Raw genomic sequence first — 17458 nt, 5'->3', positions numbered from 1 at the left:
ACCTTTCATCCTGAAGTGTGTGCTGACTGCTTCCACGTACCTCATCCTGCCCCCTTTCAACCTGTTGGAATCAGCTGTCCAAAGCCACCCAAATAGATACATAAATTATCACAGTCGGTTTGTGTCCACATTTTACCAGTTCTAGTGAAATGTGGAAAAGTTACCTCCTGTAAAGGCGTTTAAATCATACCTGTCCCTTTACCCACTCCCATTTATAACGGTCTTTAAGATTTCCTCTACATTCATTGAGAACCACACCAGGTAATGTTATCGTTTTTGCTTCGACTGTCAAGGATAATTTCTAGAATTCAAAAGCAGAAGGAAAGCCGACTGTATTTACCCATATTTTACTCTTTCCATTTTTCTTTCTTCATTCCTGATGTTGCAGGCTTCCTTCGTTTATCATTTCCTTTCTGTTTCAAGAACTTCGTTTAGCCATTTTTTAAAGAGTAGGTCAGCTGGAGACAAATTCTACTAGTTTTCCTTCATTTGGTAACGTCTTGATTTCCCCTTCATTCCTGAAAGATATTGTTGCCAGATATAGAATCTGAGGTTCACAATTTTTTTTTTCTTCAGCACCGGAAAAAATGTGCAATTCCTCTGTCCTCTAGGGTTCTGATGAGAAATAGGCTGTTCTTTGAATTGTTTTTCCACTATAGCTAAGGTATCTCTTCTCTCACTGCTTTCAAAACTTTTTTCTTTACTTTACAGAAAGTTGATTAAGATGTGTCTTAGTGTGGATTTCTTTGGTTTTATCCTGTTTTGGATTTGCTCAAGCTTCTAGAATCTTAGGTTTATGTCATTTGCCAAATTTGGGGAATTTTCAGCCGTTGTTTCTTCTAATATTTTTTTCTGCCCCATACTCTTTTTCCTCTCCCTCTGGGACTCTGATGACACAAATGCTAGATCTTTTGCTAGAGGCCTACATATCCCTGAGGCTCTACTAATTTTTTTCAGTCTGTTTTCTGTTGTTCAGATGGGGTAATTTCTATGTTCTGTCTTCAAGTTCACTGACAGGCATATCTTTCCTCTCTCCCCTCCATTCTGCTCTTGAGCCCATTCACTGAGTTTTTTTATTTCAATTATTGTTTTTCAGATCTAAAATTTCCATTTGGTTCCTCATATCTTCTATTTCTTTGCTGAGACTCTGTTTATCATTTGTTCTAAGTTTATTTGTAATTGCTCATTAAAATATTGTTATTATGTCCTTGTCAGATAATTCCAACATCTGTGTCATCTTGATATTGACACCTGTTAATTATATTTTTTTCCTTCAAGTTGAAATTTCCTAGGTCCTTGGTATAATGAATGATTTTTAAGTTGTAGTCCTGGATATTTTAAGGTATTATAAGACCCTGGATATTCATATATTCTGTTTAAGCAGAACTCCTCTGACGTTGTGCTGGTGGGGGTGCTGGGGAACTGCCTGTTGCCACAAGGTTGAAGTAGAGAAGTTCAGGTTCTCCCCTGGCCTCTGTAGATAACCCAGGTGGTATGTTGGAGGTGCCCTGTTACTCTTCCCCAGATGGCCTCCACTGACATTATAACAGGGGGCCTTATAACCACTGTGCTGTGATGGAGGTCCTGGCTCTCTACTTGGGCCTTTTTTTTTAAAAATATTTATTTCAGAGTGTGTGTGGGGGGGGTGAGGGGCAGAGAGAAAGGAAAAGTAGGAGAGGAAGCAGACTCCCCGCTGAGTGCGGAATCTGAAGTGGGCTCCATCTCCAGACGTGGAGATCATGACCTGAACGGAAACCGAGAGTCTGATGCTCAGACAACTGAGACTCCCAAGCGCCCTGACTTGAGCCTCCTTTGACACCACCCACCACACTGGCTTCTTTACAGCCAGGTGAGGGTGGAGTCTACGCCTCCAGCTCAGCCATTGCTGTAAGGGGTAGAGATGGGCCTCAGTTTTCTTGGTAGCATTTGGTTGGAGTAGTGCAATTATTGTCTAAAACTAGTCCATCTTGGTAGGCTGCCCCTTTCTGTGTCCTTTGGCTACAGAGTATTTTCTCCTGGGCTTTTTGTGTGCACATTTGGCGTCTCTGGATTGCAGCTCCTCCATTATGGGATATATAATGCAACGCCCACTGTAGGATATATGAGGCAGAAAGAAAACCCAAGGACTTCACCACATATCATTGCTTGGATCTTGAGGTCCCTAACTGGTCTGCATTCTTCTCTCCACTGTCCTGAGTCTTATTTGTTTTGTATACAATACATGAGGTTTTTTGCTCTGCTTACTGGGAGGAATAGCAGAGAAATACATCCACTCCATTTTGTCTGGAATCAAAAGCCTCAACTTACTTTTAAATAGATTTTAATTCTTTGCTAAAATTCTTCATCTTTTCTTTTTGAATTTATTCATTGCCATTATTTTAAAATTTCTGATTGATACATGAAAAGTCTGTAACTCCCATGGGACTGTTTCTATTTTTCTTCCTTGATCTTTCATCTTTTGATATTGTCAGAATGAAGTAACTTTCAGCTGGATGCTGTATATTATAAATTAAAATTTGTGGTAATCATTTGAGGCTTCAGATGATATCTTCCTCCAGAGACAGTTTACTGCTGCTTCGTGCAGGCAGTTTGAGCAGTGGCACATCAGCTTACTCAGTCCGGGGTGGGACTAAGACCACGTAGGACTCTGGGTTTGTACCAATTTGTCTGTTTCTGATTAGCCCTTGCTTCTAATATGTAGCCACTCAAGTGTCCTAACTGAAAGCCTGTTGAACAGTGCCCCCTTCCTTGATAGATGCCAAATTTGTATTTTCCCCGACCCAATGATACTGCCTACAGCTTCTGCTTGAGGTCTCTGCCTCTTGACTGACCTCCCTGCTACTAGGTATCTCTCTCAGTCACCGGTTATGAATCAACAAATGCCTCAAGGTGAAACTTTACTATCATGTTCACCCCTGAATTCCCTTTGCTCTAGGATCTCGACCCCATAAGTCCTTGGTACCTTAGTACTTCTTCAATCCTTCAAACAAGTGTTTTGTTTCGTTTTTAAATCCAGCTTTTCTTGGGCGCCTGGGTGGCTCAGTTGGTTGAGCGGCTGCCTTTGGCTCAGGTCATGATCCCGGAGTCCCTGGATCGAGTCCCACATCGGGCTCTCTGCTCGGCGGGGAGCCTGCTTCTGCCTCTGACCCTCTCCCCTCTCATGTGCTCTCTCTCATTCTCTCTGTCTCAAATAAATAAATAAAATCTTTAAAAAAAAAAAATCCAGCTTTTCTAATTGTTCTTGATGGGTAGGTCGTTTTATTTCAAGCCAATTCACCCACAGCTGGAAGTAGAACTGAATTATCTTATTATTTCTAATTTACCTATTGGTTATTTTGTATTTTTCACGTGCACAATCAAATCTGCAAGTGATGACAAATTTGCTTGTTCCTTGTCAATATCCATATGTTATTTATATTTTCATGCTTCATGTCTGAGGTCTCTTCCATCAAGCTAGTGAAATTCAGGCACTTTAGTGGGTTTTTTGTGGGTTTGTTTTGGTGATAGGGAGGGGCTGTAAGTGCTCCAATTTTGCAATACTCATTTATCTTGCAAGACTCTTAAATTTTCCTCTTTGCTGCTTTTCTTTCTCATCACCTAATTGTCAAAGGGTTCTTCTCCTTTTTCACTTTTTTCCTCCACCAGAAGCTACGTTTCAGTGCTGTCCCTTCAAATCATGCCTGCCTCCTGTGAATTGTGCTCACTTTGAAGCCCCTTGCCTATAGTTTGTGCTCTGATCTACTTGGACATTTTTTTTTTAAAGATTTTATTTATTTATTTGAGAGAGAGAGTGAGAGAGAGAAAGAGCACAAGAGGGGGGAGCGGGAGAGGGAGAAGCAGACTCCCCGCCGAGCAGGGAGCCCGACATGGGACTCAATCCCAGGACTCCAGGATCATGACCTGAGCCGAAGGCAGTCGCTTAACCAACTGAGCCACCCAGGCGCCCTACTTGGACATGTTTTTAGACTCAGAATGAAGATGGACTTGGTCTTTCTGGCAGTAGTTACAGGACTAACCTCTGCAATGCCCTTGCACAGGCATCCTCCTTCTGTCTTTCTTGCAGTTGATCTCCCTCTGCCTTTGCTCCACAAAACCTTGCACTGGGGTGGTGCTGGGGCAGGCATTTGAGAGTACATGCTAAGATTTGGTGATTTTTCTCATTTTATTCAGGTAGTTTGACGTTTCAAAATTCTCCGACTTCAAGTTACGCTGAGAGTGTGGCTTTTGTGTAGGTTTACTTTTTCCTTCTTGTTCTTTGCATTATTTTGCAATGAAATATTGGGAAACAGGTAGCTTAGGTTGCCACCAATGACTTCAGTTACCTGGAAGTTCACCTTTATTCTTGAACGGTATGTTCAATATAGAATTCTATGTTGGAAGCTATTTAATGTTTTACCCAGCACTTTCAAAGTATAATTTTTACTGTATTCTGGTTTCCATGGTTGGGAGTGAGTCTAATCTTTTAGTCTAACTGCTACTTTTTGAAGTTAATTTATTTTCTTTCTGACCGCTTTACTTTTTTTCTCTTTGTCTTTGGTGCTCAGCAGTTTCACTGTTGAGTCTAGGTGTGGGTGTTTACTTTTTCTTACTTAGAATTGAGTTTCTTTAATCTATAGATACCATTTATCAATTTGGGAAAATTCTGCATCATTGTCTCAAAATAGTTTATGCTCCATTCTTTCTCTTCTATAACTCTGATGATCAAACATGTATTAGTCTTATGTTAAGTCCACACTTTTACCCTCACCTTCCTATTTTCTACCTTTTTGTCTCTGCTGCGTAAGAGTTTCTTTGGGTCTGTTTTGAGGTTCACTGCTTCTCTGTGTCCAATCTGCCATTGTGACTGTGCATTCTAACTTCTGTACTTTCATTTCTGGAAGTTCTATTATTTTATAGTTTCCTGTGATAGTCTCAGGCTTATCTTTTATTCTTTGAAAACATAAGTATATTTGTTTTACAGTGTCTGATAATGTCAACACCTGAAACCAGTATAGGCCTTTTTCTGCTTTCTTATTGGTGGTTTCTCTACATGCTTGGTTATCTTTGCCTGTGTTTGGTCATTGCAAAATCATGAGGTCTCCATCAAATCTAGGATGGAAATACCTTCCACTAGAGAAGAAATGAGTTTAACTCAGTTACCTAGAGGTATCACTACATGGCTTGATACCTGGATCACCTAGGCTATGCGTGCGTGGCTAGATTCTAGACACAATATTTGCTGTGCCCAGTCCCTTTCAAATGTGTTCCATTCAAGTCCTGCTGAATAGAAAACTATATATACAATCCTTCCCCTGTTGCCCTCCCAAAACCCACATCCTCCAAATAAAAACCCAGTGCCAACTCTATATTATCTTTGCAACTTTTCTGTAAATCTAAAACTATTTTTTTTAAAAGATTTTATTTATTTATTTGACAGAGAGAAACACAGCGAGAGAGGGAACACAAGCAGGGGGAGTGGGAGGGGGAGAAGCAGGCTTCCCGCAGAGCAGGGAGCCCGATGCGGGGCTCGATCCCAGGACCCTGGGACCATGACCTGAGCCGAAGGCAGACGCTTAACGACTGAGCCACCCAGGTGCCCCAATCTAAAACTATTCTAAAATTATTTTCTAAAAAAATCCAGTTGTCCAATTCAGCCGTTATCATAAGCAGCCCACTTGCCACCTATGCCATTCCTTATTTGTAGGATCAATTCTTATGGGCACCTCACATCTTTCAAATGCTAAATCAAAAGCCTGTTTGATCTTGAACTCTACTGGAATCATACAAAACCTAGTAAGTGACAATAATAATTATAAACATTAGAATAACTTCAAATACTCAAAAACAGTAGTGGTTCAGATCTAGCAATCTAGATCTCTCCCCATGACCCCTTTGCTTTGGCTCAATCTCCATGGCAATCACAGAATGTAATCCATGTTACAATTTCTATTTGATCTACAATCTCTTTCTACATGTTCCATCTTAAATTTCTACTGCTACTATTTTCCACCTACAGCTTCGATTGCATCACAGCTCCTTTATATTGCTTGTAATTGAATCCATAAATTGTCTTTGCTGAATTTGAGGTGTCCATCTCAATATACTCCCCCTTCCAATTACCACACTTTCAATCTTCTCAGCCTTCTGTCTTCGATCTTGTCCATGCTGGCCTCTAAACTTGGATAACTTTCTGCTCCAATTCTTGCTTGCCTTGTCTACATTTGTTTATACAGTTAATAGGGAATAGGATTCCATCTGACTTCAGACAAAATGCAGAAGTAACATGCTTGTTTTTAACATTCTACTGATTAATGTAGGTGGAAATTGTGATATTAAAGTTAAAGATGGGAGCCGCCTGGGTGGCTCAGTTGTTAAGCGTCTGCCTTCGGCTCAGGTCATGATCCCGGGGTCCTGGGATGGAGCCCTGCATCGGGCTTCCTGCTCAGCGGAAAGCCTGCTTCTCCCTCTCCCACTCCCCCTGCTTGTGTTCCCTCTCTCGCTGTCTCTCTGTGTCAAATAAATAAATACAATCTTAAAAAAATAAAGCTGGGCTTTATATGCTGATTTCATTGCTTTTAAATTGTGGGTAATAACTGAGGTATTTATCTGAGGTCTGGAATAAACAGCATACGACCAGTTGGCATTCTAGCTGCAGGTAAAAATAAGAGATGAAGCCCTAACACAATGGCATTTATTCGTAACTGAGTAGTGTTAGCACTGAGCATCATGCGTAATTGCTGAGAACAATCAGCTTCTAGAAACCTGAAAAATGAAACATAATTGATAGATCACCACTTATGATACAAACCAAAAGGTTCTTGATCAGTTATGAGAAAACTCCTGACAAAAATTCAGGAAAATATTTCAAACATTGAGGGGAAAGAACCATTATTACTATTCAGACTTCTTGCCACAGGTAAGTAAGGCTCTTTTCACTGAATAGGCATAAATTCAATCTAATTTCATTTAAAAACAAATATGAATATGAATTGGCACAATTCTAAAAACTTTACTGCCATGCTATAGACAATCTATGGGACTACATAATGGAAAATTTCATAGCTCTTTTTTTTTTTTTTAAGTATTCATGTGTAGGGATTTCTTCTAAATTAAAATGACCACCTGTAAACAGATCTTCGTTTGTTCATATATTTGGTACAATACCTTTCTTTCTTCTTTCAAAAGATCAGAAAACAGCAAATGAAGGAAAATGATCCTGGTTACCACGGGCATTCAATTCTGAGTCAAGTATTATATCAATACAATCCTATTGGGTATTATTCCTTAACTGGTAGAGAAAGTAAGACTTAGAGAACGTGAAGAAACCTATACAATGCAAGCTCACATAGGAAGCAAGTGGGAGAGCCGAGAATCAATCACAGATGGGGCCAACTCCAATGTCCGTGTTCGAATCTCCATGTTATAGTTCCCCTCCAGCAGAGATGTTCTTTTTAGAGGAACCAACCACAATGGAAGTACAGCTTTATTCTCATTTCTATTTCTCTGGTCTGGACTATGAGTTCCTTGTCAGCAGAGCCCATCTTTTTACGTAACTTCACTTTCCCTGTTCCTATTGGACCCAGCGGTATCAACAAAAACTCAAAGGGGATGGTGAATTCATCACCACTGTGCCTAACGCCGTAGGACACATTATAGAATGTGTCTTATTTGGAAAAAGGACAAAATTTTTAACAAACAAGTTTGAAATGTGCACATAAACTTTTCAATGGCCCGTTTTGTGGTGTTTGTTGTGGAGTGATTGGACATGTATCAATCTAGCTGAGCCACAAACAGAAAGAACTCTGGCTACTATATGATGTGATTATTTCAGAAACAGCTTTCTTTTGAGTCAATTCATGAAGACAGAAACACTCTACAGGTGACACTCTGTATTCCTAGCCTGGTACTATTTTCCCCCTAGTATAGGTAGGAAAACGAAATACATAACTTTCAAATCAAGACAATAGTTTTTTCTTGTCTATTGCTTTTGAAAAAAGATTATGAGACAAAACACAAAGAAAGACAAACATCATAAAATAACTTTTATACAGGATTAGTAGATCTGTTTACATATAAAAAACAGAAAGGACCTCATTACAATTAGATTTCACATAAATTACACAGATTGACTTTTTAAAACTACTATTCAACTTCATTTAAAGTCCCTTTTAAAAATTTCATTTTGAAGGCACAGTGCATGAAATAAACCAAAGACTGAAGCACTTGAGATGAACGAGTGTTGGGCACCTCATATAAATAGCTATAGAATTGTTCTGGAGCCTGGGAATGTCACTCTGAAAAGATGGAGAGGTGAAAAGTTTATTTTTACTCTGAGCATAAAAAAATACCATTATGTCATACCTCCAGAAAATCTGCAGCATGGCCAGCATAGAATGTAGCTAGTACATTCATGTTATGCCATTTATAAAAGTCATAATCATACATATTTACATAATTTATATCCAATTGCCTTAAAATGATAGCCTATTTTCAAATTTCATAATATGTTCTGTCTAATCAAAATCAACTAGGACAATATTCTGAAAATCAGGTGGAATATTAATTATTGCTAAAGATTGGAGAAATGGGTGTTGGGAGATGTTTCTTTATGAACTGGAAATCCATGTTTAGTTGACATTAATCAAAGGCCCTAATTACCCCAAAGAATCTGCTATAGTTAAAACAAATCAGAAACTCAAAGAATTACCAAAAAGTTGCTAGGTAGAAAGTCACTGAACATCAACCACAGCGGAATTTTTTGTAGTAACAATAAAGTTGCTATCTTTAAAAACAATTCTACCAGAGAACCATAGGCGGGGCACCATCACAGCATTCATAGCCAAGAAGCTTTTAATACAGCAGGGACAAAACCTGGCAACAAGTGCATTTCTGGCAACAAGAAGAGAAAACTATTTACTATTGAGAATAAATGGGAATGGAGGAGCAGGTCATGGTTACTGAGTAACCTGGTATTAGCTCAGAAACACAATAAGCTCAGGCATTAAGGACTACCTTTTATTTATTTGTCAAATCATAATTATTTTTAAGTTCAATATTCGTTAATTCAGCAAATCCATCCAGGTGAAAATTACCAAAGATTAACCAATCAATCACACTGGGCCAAATATACATTATGTTTCCTTTCTGGAGGATGACAAAGTCCCCAAGCAAATTCCCTCCAGTGAGAATTGCAAGCATTCCTCAACTGGACAGGATCCCAAACACTAAGCAAGTGTTCAGCAAAATACATCAAAAACAAAAGGTCTCTCCATCTGAAATTAACTTGAGTTCATCTTATCGGACTGCATAACCAGTACAAGTACATTTACACAGGCAGACACTTTGAAAATTACCTACTCAATCACTTTGCTTTTATTAAGGAGCTGGGAAGGAAGAAGGCTTACAAGCTGATCACCAGGACAAAAAACATGCCTTGTGAGTAAAGAAAGGCACAACTCAGATTTGGGCAAATTTCTTAATACTGTGATACTTACTTGCCTCCATGACTCCAAGGAAATGGAAAGTCTCTAGGAGAAACACTGAAGAAATGCATTCCCCATTCCATATGGCTTCAATGCCTTAAGCGGTTAATGTGGTCTAAGATTAGATCCACAAATAAAAGACAAAGCAGGGCTGAGAACACAATGTTAGTAGTCATGATCCTATACATTCATGTTCATAGCTAACACAGGCTGAGAAGGTCTTATTTTCCAGAGCAATGCATGATTTAGAAACTCATTAAAGATTCAAGATTTATAGCAGAATTTGGTTTTACTTTCAGGAAAAATTACTAAAAGAACTATCTGTATGTTCATTTCTAAAAAAAATTGTATACATGCTTAAAGACATGGACTCCAGCCACTGTGATGAACAGTTAAAGACATGGTTAATTCAAAAGAGAAATGAATTTAAAAGGCACCCTCTAGTGAGTGAAGACCAATGCTAATAAAGTAAAGACTGTCACGTCAACTTTGTTTCATTTCTAGCTGCAATGTCCCAAGCAGGGCCAGCCACTCAGCCCTTTGTTGGTTTTGACTTTGCACTCTTAAAAGTAAAGCTAAAAAGAGCATTGCCACCACATCACCCCCTTAAAGAAAATGTAAAGTATTATTAGAAGACATTAAATCATGTCTATTTCAGTAAGTATTAGCTGTGTATGTGGTGGGGTGAGAGTGGGTGGCAAGGGCTCAAAATTTAGAGTTGTTAATAATAGGATTAATATCAAAATGGCTTAACCTTGAACCACCCAAATTTATCACAGATACTCACTAACAAATGTCATGATCTCATTATTCCTGCTAAACCAAATCTCTTTATATAAAGCCACTTTGGGCGCATTCCTCAAAAAACTTGGAATGACCTACACGGGTGGTAAACCACTCCATATGAAGGCTTTGGGATGATTGATACATTAATGGATATAGAATACAATTTGAAAAGATGAGAGCAAGTTTTTTGATCCCCTGATTTAGTACAAATTCAGCAGCAACTTGGCCATTAAAAACATTCAAAGGTATTAAACCATTAGATCATTGGTAAGACTCATACTTACAAAAAGCATCAATTCCATTGAAAAGCATGATATGACAGACACAGTAAAAGAAAATCTTTCAGGTCTTTGCAATAACCTGAGTGGCAGTGAAGATGATACTTTCTCACCACAGTGTTACAGAACACGGTAGTCCATAGTTCACATTTTTTTTTTTTAATGGAGGGAGCCATATTTAAATGCTTTCAACTGAACTTTTAACAAAACTGGTTGATCAAAAAGAGACTGTCAAATGAAACATTAGGACAAAGAACCCAATCACTTGCAGAGGCCTCTATGAATAAGACTGGCCAAGCTATTTCAGTAACAGTAGGATATCCGTAGGCTTGAACTGGAGCATGAACTGTAGATATTTTGTGTTCAAATGTCGGTTAAAGAATGTGCAAGTAGGTCTCTTCCACACTTCCAGATATTTTCAGTAGAATTCAGATCTTGTACATTGCCGGGTCATCTGAAAGCCATAAGTGTACAACACAGAAAAAGGTTCAAATTTAGGAAATATGAAAGAATTAGGCATTCCTAGAATAAACTAGTGCTTCACAGATAAAAAGCAGCAGCACCTGTGGGATTTTTAAAAGTTGAAAGATATGCGACACAAGTTTTAGCTTTTGGTAGATCTCCCTCTCAGTTCTATTCAAATGGACATTTAGATCTTTTACAACAAAGTCAACAAGTTCTCCCTTAAAATGGGGGTATTTAGAACTTTGCTAAACCTTATAAGAGAGGTAGTGAAATCCTGCTTAAAGCATAGCCCACCAGTTCTGATCTAACCTTGGAACAAGTAGAAAGCCAAATGCGGAAGCCCATTTATTCATTTCCTAATATTATATATATTTAAAAATCAATCCAGCCTCCATTAAACCTGAATGATAAGAGAAAACTCCAGCTATTTAATAACTAGAGGAAAGTACTTCTCAGTAGGTTGAGAAAACCTTGTGTTTTTAAAGCTTTATGTCAGATTCTGACTGCTGTCCCTGCCTAAATGTTTCTGGATTCTTTTGGCCATCTAAAATAAAGAGAAAAAGCTAAAGCCACTAGTAAACACCTGATGTGCAAAATATAACATCCACTAGTTGGCTTTATGCAGTTATAACACAAGCTCCAAACAGCTCATCTTAAATTAAAAAGAAAAACAAAGTGGCTGTCCCATTTCTGCTGCATAAATAGAAAGCAGATCTTTTTTTTTTTTAAGGTAAGAGTACTTAAAGGAGGGGAAGTTCAAAACTGCCAGCCAAATTCACAGAGAATACAAATTTAGCAAGTTAACTCCCCAAAGCTCTTTGAAGAAGCAAGAGAGTCTCTCTTCTTAATGCAGTGTCTCCCAAAAGGAACTGTAATTTTGCTTGGTACTTATGCTGGGAGATGTGCGAAGTCTGTGTTTCAATGTTTGCTAGAATATAACGTTTCCTCTTCAGTGTCTGTTTCATCCTGGAACTCATGGCTTAAGAGGGACTTCTTGGAGCCTGTTGACATCATGCGAATTTCATCTTCATACTCATCATGATGCTGCCTGAGCCGATGAAAGCCATCCTTGTGTCTGTTAGACTTGATTGAGCAGATGCACCAAATAATGCAAGCTGTTAGGATCAATGCTGACATGGTGGCGCCTACCAAACAAAATCACCATGTGAGTGGTGTTCCACTTTAAGAATATAAATAAGCTGCTTACAGTGACACTTTCTATGATATGGCCTTTATTTATTTTATTTTTATTTCATGCACTTAGAAACAACTTTTATTATTACACAGGCAGTAGATGTTTACTATGCAAAATTAGAAAAATACAGATAAGCAAAAACACCAAAAACCCAAACCAAAACTCCGTATCACATCTCCATTAACCAGAGATCATTTTTAACAACTCTGGTGAATATTTTTCAGAGCTTTCTTCATGCATATGTATGTATATGCATGTTTTTCTTTTACCACAATGAAACCAAACTGTCTACTGTTCTACAACTGACTCTGTATCAGTGACTTCTATGGATCCTTTCCAGTAAATTTTTTTTGGGGGGGTTTATTTTATTTTATTATTTTTTTATTCTTATGTTAATCCCCATACATTACATCATTAGTTTTAGATGTAGTGTTTTCCAGTAAATTTTACCTCATCCCAAACTCCTCATTTATTCAAAATATTTATACATAGGTTATCAAAATAAGAGTCTCAGTAACAGAAAATAATAAACCCATAATAAAAATTAAGTTCATGACAGCAAATGGGGGGGAAAGCCAGATTTAAACCATTGCTGACTCCTAGCTCCTATGTTTCTAACCACTAAGTTATTCACCCTTTATCTGGTTCAAGCTAATATTCTCTACTTTAAACACTCCACAACAGACTCTATGATTTGACCATGTTTCCAATATACTATTCTCTATTAACTAAGAATCTCTCCCCCACACACCCTATACTTAAACTTGGTTATTTTGGTCAAGTCCAAATTGCACTTTAGAAATGCACCAAGGGGGGAAATCGGAGGGGGAGACGAACCATGAGAGACTGTGGACTCTGAGAAACAAACTGAGGGTTCTAGAGGGGAGGGGGGTGGGAGGATGGGTTAGCCTGGTGGTGGGTATTGAGGAGGGCACGTTCTGCATGGAGCACTGGGTGTTATGCACAAACAATGAATCATGGAACACTACATCTAAAACTAATGATGTAATGTATGGGGATTAACAGAACATAATAAAATAAAAAGAAGAAAAGAAATGAACCAAGGTTCTCTGTGTCAAAAAGATACAATATAGCAGAGCACTTATTATTTTACTACATTTTTTTTTCCTTTCTAACCTTTCAGTAATTCAAGCTATGGCACAAATTAATCCTGGAGAAAACAAATATTTCCTCTTTCCATGATCTTAAAAAAATAACTATAAGTCGAAGTCCAAGGGACTTACGATCTTAATATAAAGCAAATGATTCATTCAGTCAACAACTCTTCACTAAGACCCACTACATGCCAACCATGGTCCTAGGTGCTGGAGATGTAGATAAACTCCCTGTCCTCTCAGAGTGTTTATATTTTAGTGGGAAAGATCAAATATAGACAAGTAAGTGACTAAATATATAATACAATGTTAAGCGGTAGTAAGTTCTATAATAAAAAAAAAAGTGGGGTGGAGAGAGTGACAGGGGTGCTATTTTAGCTAGGGTGATCAGGGAAGACCGCTCTGTCGAGGTGACATTTGAGTACAGACCTGAAAATGTGAGGGAGCAAGCCATGAGAATATATGGGTGACCAGTATTAGAAGAAAAGTGATTAGCTTGAGGTGATGGGGAGGTGATCTACTCTCAAACTAAAATGTCAGAACTGGCTTTATTTATTTTTTATTTTTTTCAAATTTTCATTTAAATTCTACTTAGTTAACATATAGTACAATATTGGTTTCAGGAACAGAACTGGTTTTCACTTCAACTACCGAAAATTTAAATTTCTTTACCTGATACAGTTACCACAAGCTCCCTTGGCAAACCAAATATCCGGTTATCTGTGTCAAAGACTATTACCACAGAACTAGCTGCATCATGATGCACAAAGACCTAGAGGGATAAAGTGCAAGAATCATGAAAAAGTTTACTTTTCATACAATATACAACTTTTCATACAGTATAAAGTGCAAGAATTTCATACAGTATACAACTTTTCATACAATATAAAGTGCAAAAATTATGAAAAAGTTTACTTTTGATACAACTCTTCACACAATATACTTAAGGTATATTGTATCCCAGAAATATTCCTAGGGCCTTTATACTAAACCAAGGAGAGGAGTCATTGTCCTCAGAGGTATACAAAATGGTATAAAAATTTCCCTTTTGTCGCTGAAGGAAAGATATCATAATCAAGAGCTGGTTACACATCTTATTTCTTCCTCATGAGAGTTTCAAAATAAAATGGAAATACCATTAAGATTAAGAATTTACATGATACTACTAAACTTGACTTTCTTACCTGGGAATGTTGTTGCTGGTACCCATCAGCGATGGCATTGATGTTATGGACGCCTGGGGCTAACAGCACATGGAAATAGCCTCCTTCTTTTGTGTGCACCTTTATTCCTTCATTGAGTACAATGACTGCTTTAGAAATTGGTTTTCCAGTTTTATCTTTAACAAAACCATGGACTCCCTTGTGAACCTGTAAAAAATATTCAAAATATAGATTTGTTACAATATTCTCAGGGCAATAGCTTGAGCCATGACAAAAACAACGAACAAACGAATCCACAACAAAACCCCCCCATAAAACTAGCTTGTTGGTCCTTCCCCACTGACTCTGGCCTCGTTTGCTATGCATTCCTTGCTTCAGAGCACAGAGCTGACATAAGGGAACTCTGATACAGTCAAAGCCTGAAGGGTTAGGACCCAAACCTTCTGATGTCTTGAGGACTGACTTTCCACCACAGTACACTCTCTCTGCATGATATTCAACGAGAAAATGTGCAACACCTCACAGGATTAAATCACCTCAAGTACGGCAGATTCCAAGTATGTGAAATCGCGGCACCTATTTAAGGTGGTAGAAATTCAACAAAACTCTTTCTATATATATATATATTTTTTAAATTTTTATTTATTTATTATTTGAGACAGAGAGAATGAGAGAGACAGAGAGCACATGAGAAGGGGGGAGGGTCAGAGGGAGAAGCAGGCTCCCCGCCGAGCAGGGAGCCCGATGCGGGACTCGATCCCGGGACTCCAGGATCATGACCCGAGCCGAAGGCAGTCGCTTAACCAACTGAGCCACCCAGGCGCCCCTCTATATATATTTTTAAAAACAAGAGTATAAATTATTGGTAAAAGATTAAGGAAATGTTTTGATAAAGCTTTTCGTTGAACATACTGCTGGGCTGCGCTGCTAGTTGGAAGGGAAAGGCTCACCTCCACCAACATGCTAAGAAGAGACCTCTTATTTTCCGCCCACAGGGAAGGCAGCTGTGCTGCGCTGGGGAAGTAGCAGCAGCTTGTGTATACTGTGATTTCCGGGCAGTGGCCATAGGTGACACTGTAATCCTGCAATATAAAATTCAAAGACAGATGTAGAAAAAGTAATAAATAAAAATAAGGAGGAGGCTATGTCATCCAACGAATGGAACAGAAAGAAAACCTGGGGGATATAAACCAAGAATCAGTAGAGCATTTTATAGCCAATACAAATGAACCACTCAGTATTATCATCAGTCACAAACACGGCTCTTGCTAAGAGAGTCCTTGGGACCAGGTACTAGGTCTAATCCATTGCTGTATCTCCAGGGCTTGCCACGGCGGCTGGCAGGTAGAGGGGGCTTATTAGGGTTTGTTGAATAAGTGAGTGAATATATAAGTGCATGCAGATGGGCAGCTTCCTTCGAGACTCCGGAACTTCACAGCCGTTCCTGGAGCCTGGAGGCAGAAGCTCAAGCACCTGCCCTCTGATACCTTCACGCTGCCGGGGACAGCAGCCAATGCCTCCCGGAGGGCAATTCTCCAGGCACCGGAACTGCTTGTGTGGACGGGTTCCAAAACCTAACTTACCACCTCCCCCTACCCACCCCAAACCTGTCCTTTTTCCTTATTCAGTCAATGGTATTAACTCATGTTCTCACGCAGACATGAAATCTCTTGTCTTTGACTTCAGTTTCTCACCATCATCCATAATTTGCCAAATCCTGTCATTTCCACCTCTGCAATATCGCTGTAACTTCATCCCTTGAGTCCATTCCCATTGTCGCCACCCTAATCCAGGCCCTCATTATTTCTTGACTAGGCTATTCTACACCGGTCTCCCTGTGCCACAGTCTCTCTTTCCTCCAAACTATCTTAACCCACTGCTGAGAGATTAATTTTTCCACAGCACAGTTCCGATCATGTTACTATATATCTGCTCAAACCTTCAGTGGCTTCCCATTCCTTACTAAAACAAAGTATTCAGAGCCCCAAACTCTCTTTCCATTCTTGTCTTCTGCTGCTCTCCATTACACCTCCTGTTCTAACTAAACTAGAATGCTTATTGACCTCTGCCCATACTGGTTTTTCTTTCTGGAATGTTCTGCCTCACCATCTCTACATCCCAAATGCCATTTCCTCTATGAAGAGAACACTGTATCTCTGACTAGGTGTAATCTTTTCTGTCTTTAATTTCTCATGGCACACTAAGAGTTGCTCTCCCTGAGGTCAAATCAATTAATTCTGTAACATAGTTATTTGTACAGTGGGATAGGAAATACATTTTATTTATCACTAGTAGAGCAAAGTGCCTCACACGTAGTAAGTTCTTAGTAAATAAAGGAGGGAAGGCAGGCAGAGATGAGAATGAGGTCAAATTTCTAGTTGTACATGTTAATGAAATGATGAGCTAACCACCCACCTGCTAACAACTCCTTACTAATTTGAAGTGGATGGACAACCAATTAAAATATTATCCAAAAGAAATTAAAGAAGACCTAAGTAAATGGAAAGACGTAACTGAGTTCATGAAGAGGAAGACAATATTATTGAGATGTCAATATAACCCAAAGTGATCTACAGATTCAACAAACCCTTAACAAAATTCCAACAGCATTCTTTGAAAAGAAAGACAGAAAGACAGGAAGACAGAAAGAAAGAGACAGATGGGAAGAAAGAAAGAGACAGACGGGAAGAAAGAAAGAAAAGAAAAGAAAAAAGAAAAGAAAAGAAAAAAGAAAAGAAAAGAAAAAGAAAGAAAGAAAGACCAATCCTCAATTCAAATGGAATTGCAAAGAGCCTTGAAAAGCCAAAAACAACCTTGAAAAATAAAAAGGTTGGAGTACTTACACTTATTAATTTCAAAACTTACCACAAAGCTACAGCAATCAAACAGGGATATTGGGAGAAGAACAGATATAAATACCAATGAAATAGAATTGAGAGTCCAGAAAAAAACCCATACATCTATGGTCAATTGATTTTTGACAAGGGTGCCAAGA

At 38.6% G+C, this 17458-nt stretch overlaps 1 protein-coding gene across 1 annotated transcript in view; it reads right to left on the bottom strand.

The window, feature by feature from the left end:
• Positions 1 to 8008: 8008 nt before the first annotated feature.
• The window catches only part of CPD (carboxypeptidase D), a 75709-nt gene continuing 66259 nt past the window's right edge, over positions 8009 to 17458 (bottom strand). The window contains exons 18-21 of the mRNA XM_081805524.1: positions 15414 to 15545; positions 14485 to 14670; positions 13973 to 14072; positions 8009 to 12135 (exon numbers count right to left, since the gene is read on the bottom strand). Coding sequence (XP_081661650.1) covers positions 11909 to 12135; positions 13973 to 14072; positions 14485 to 14670; positions 15414 to 15545 — 645 coding nt within the window. The 3' untranslated portion in view covers positions 8009 to 11908. The remainder of the gene's footprint in view (positions 12136 to 13972; positions 14073 to 14484; positions 14671 to 15413; positions 15546 to 17458) is intronic.

This window comes from Leptonychotes weddellii, chromosome 15 (assembly GCF_054177405.1).
Source record: "Leptonychotes weddellii isolate Sample4059 chromosome 15, ASM5417740v2, whole genome shotgun sequence".
Classification (NCBI taxonomy): Eukaryota; Metazoa; Chordata; class Mammalia; order Carnivora; family Phocidae; genus Leptonychotes; species Leptonychotes weddellii.
This window is presented reverse-complemented; position numbering and strand designations above follow the sequence as displayed.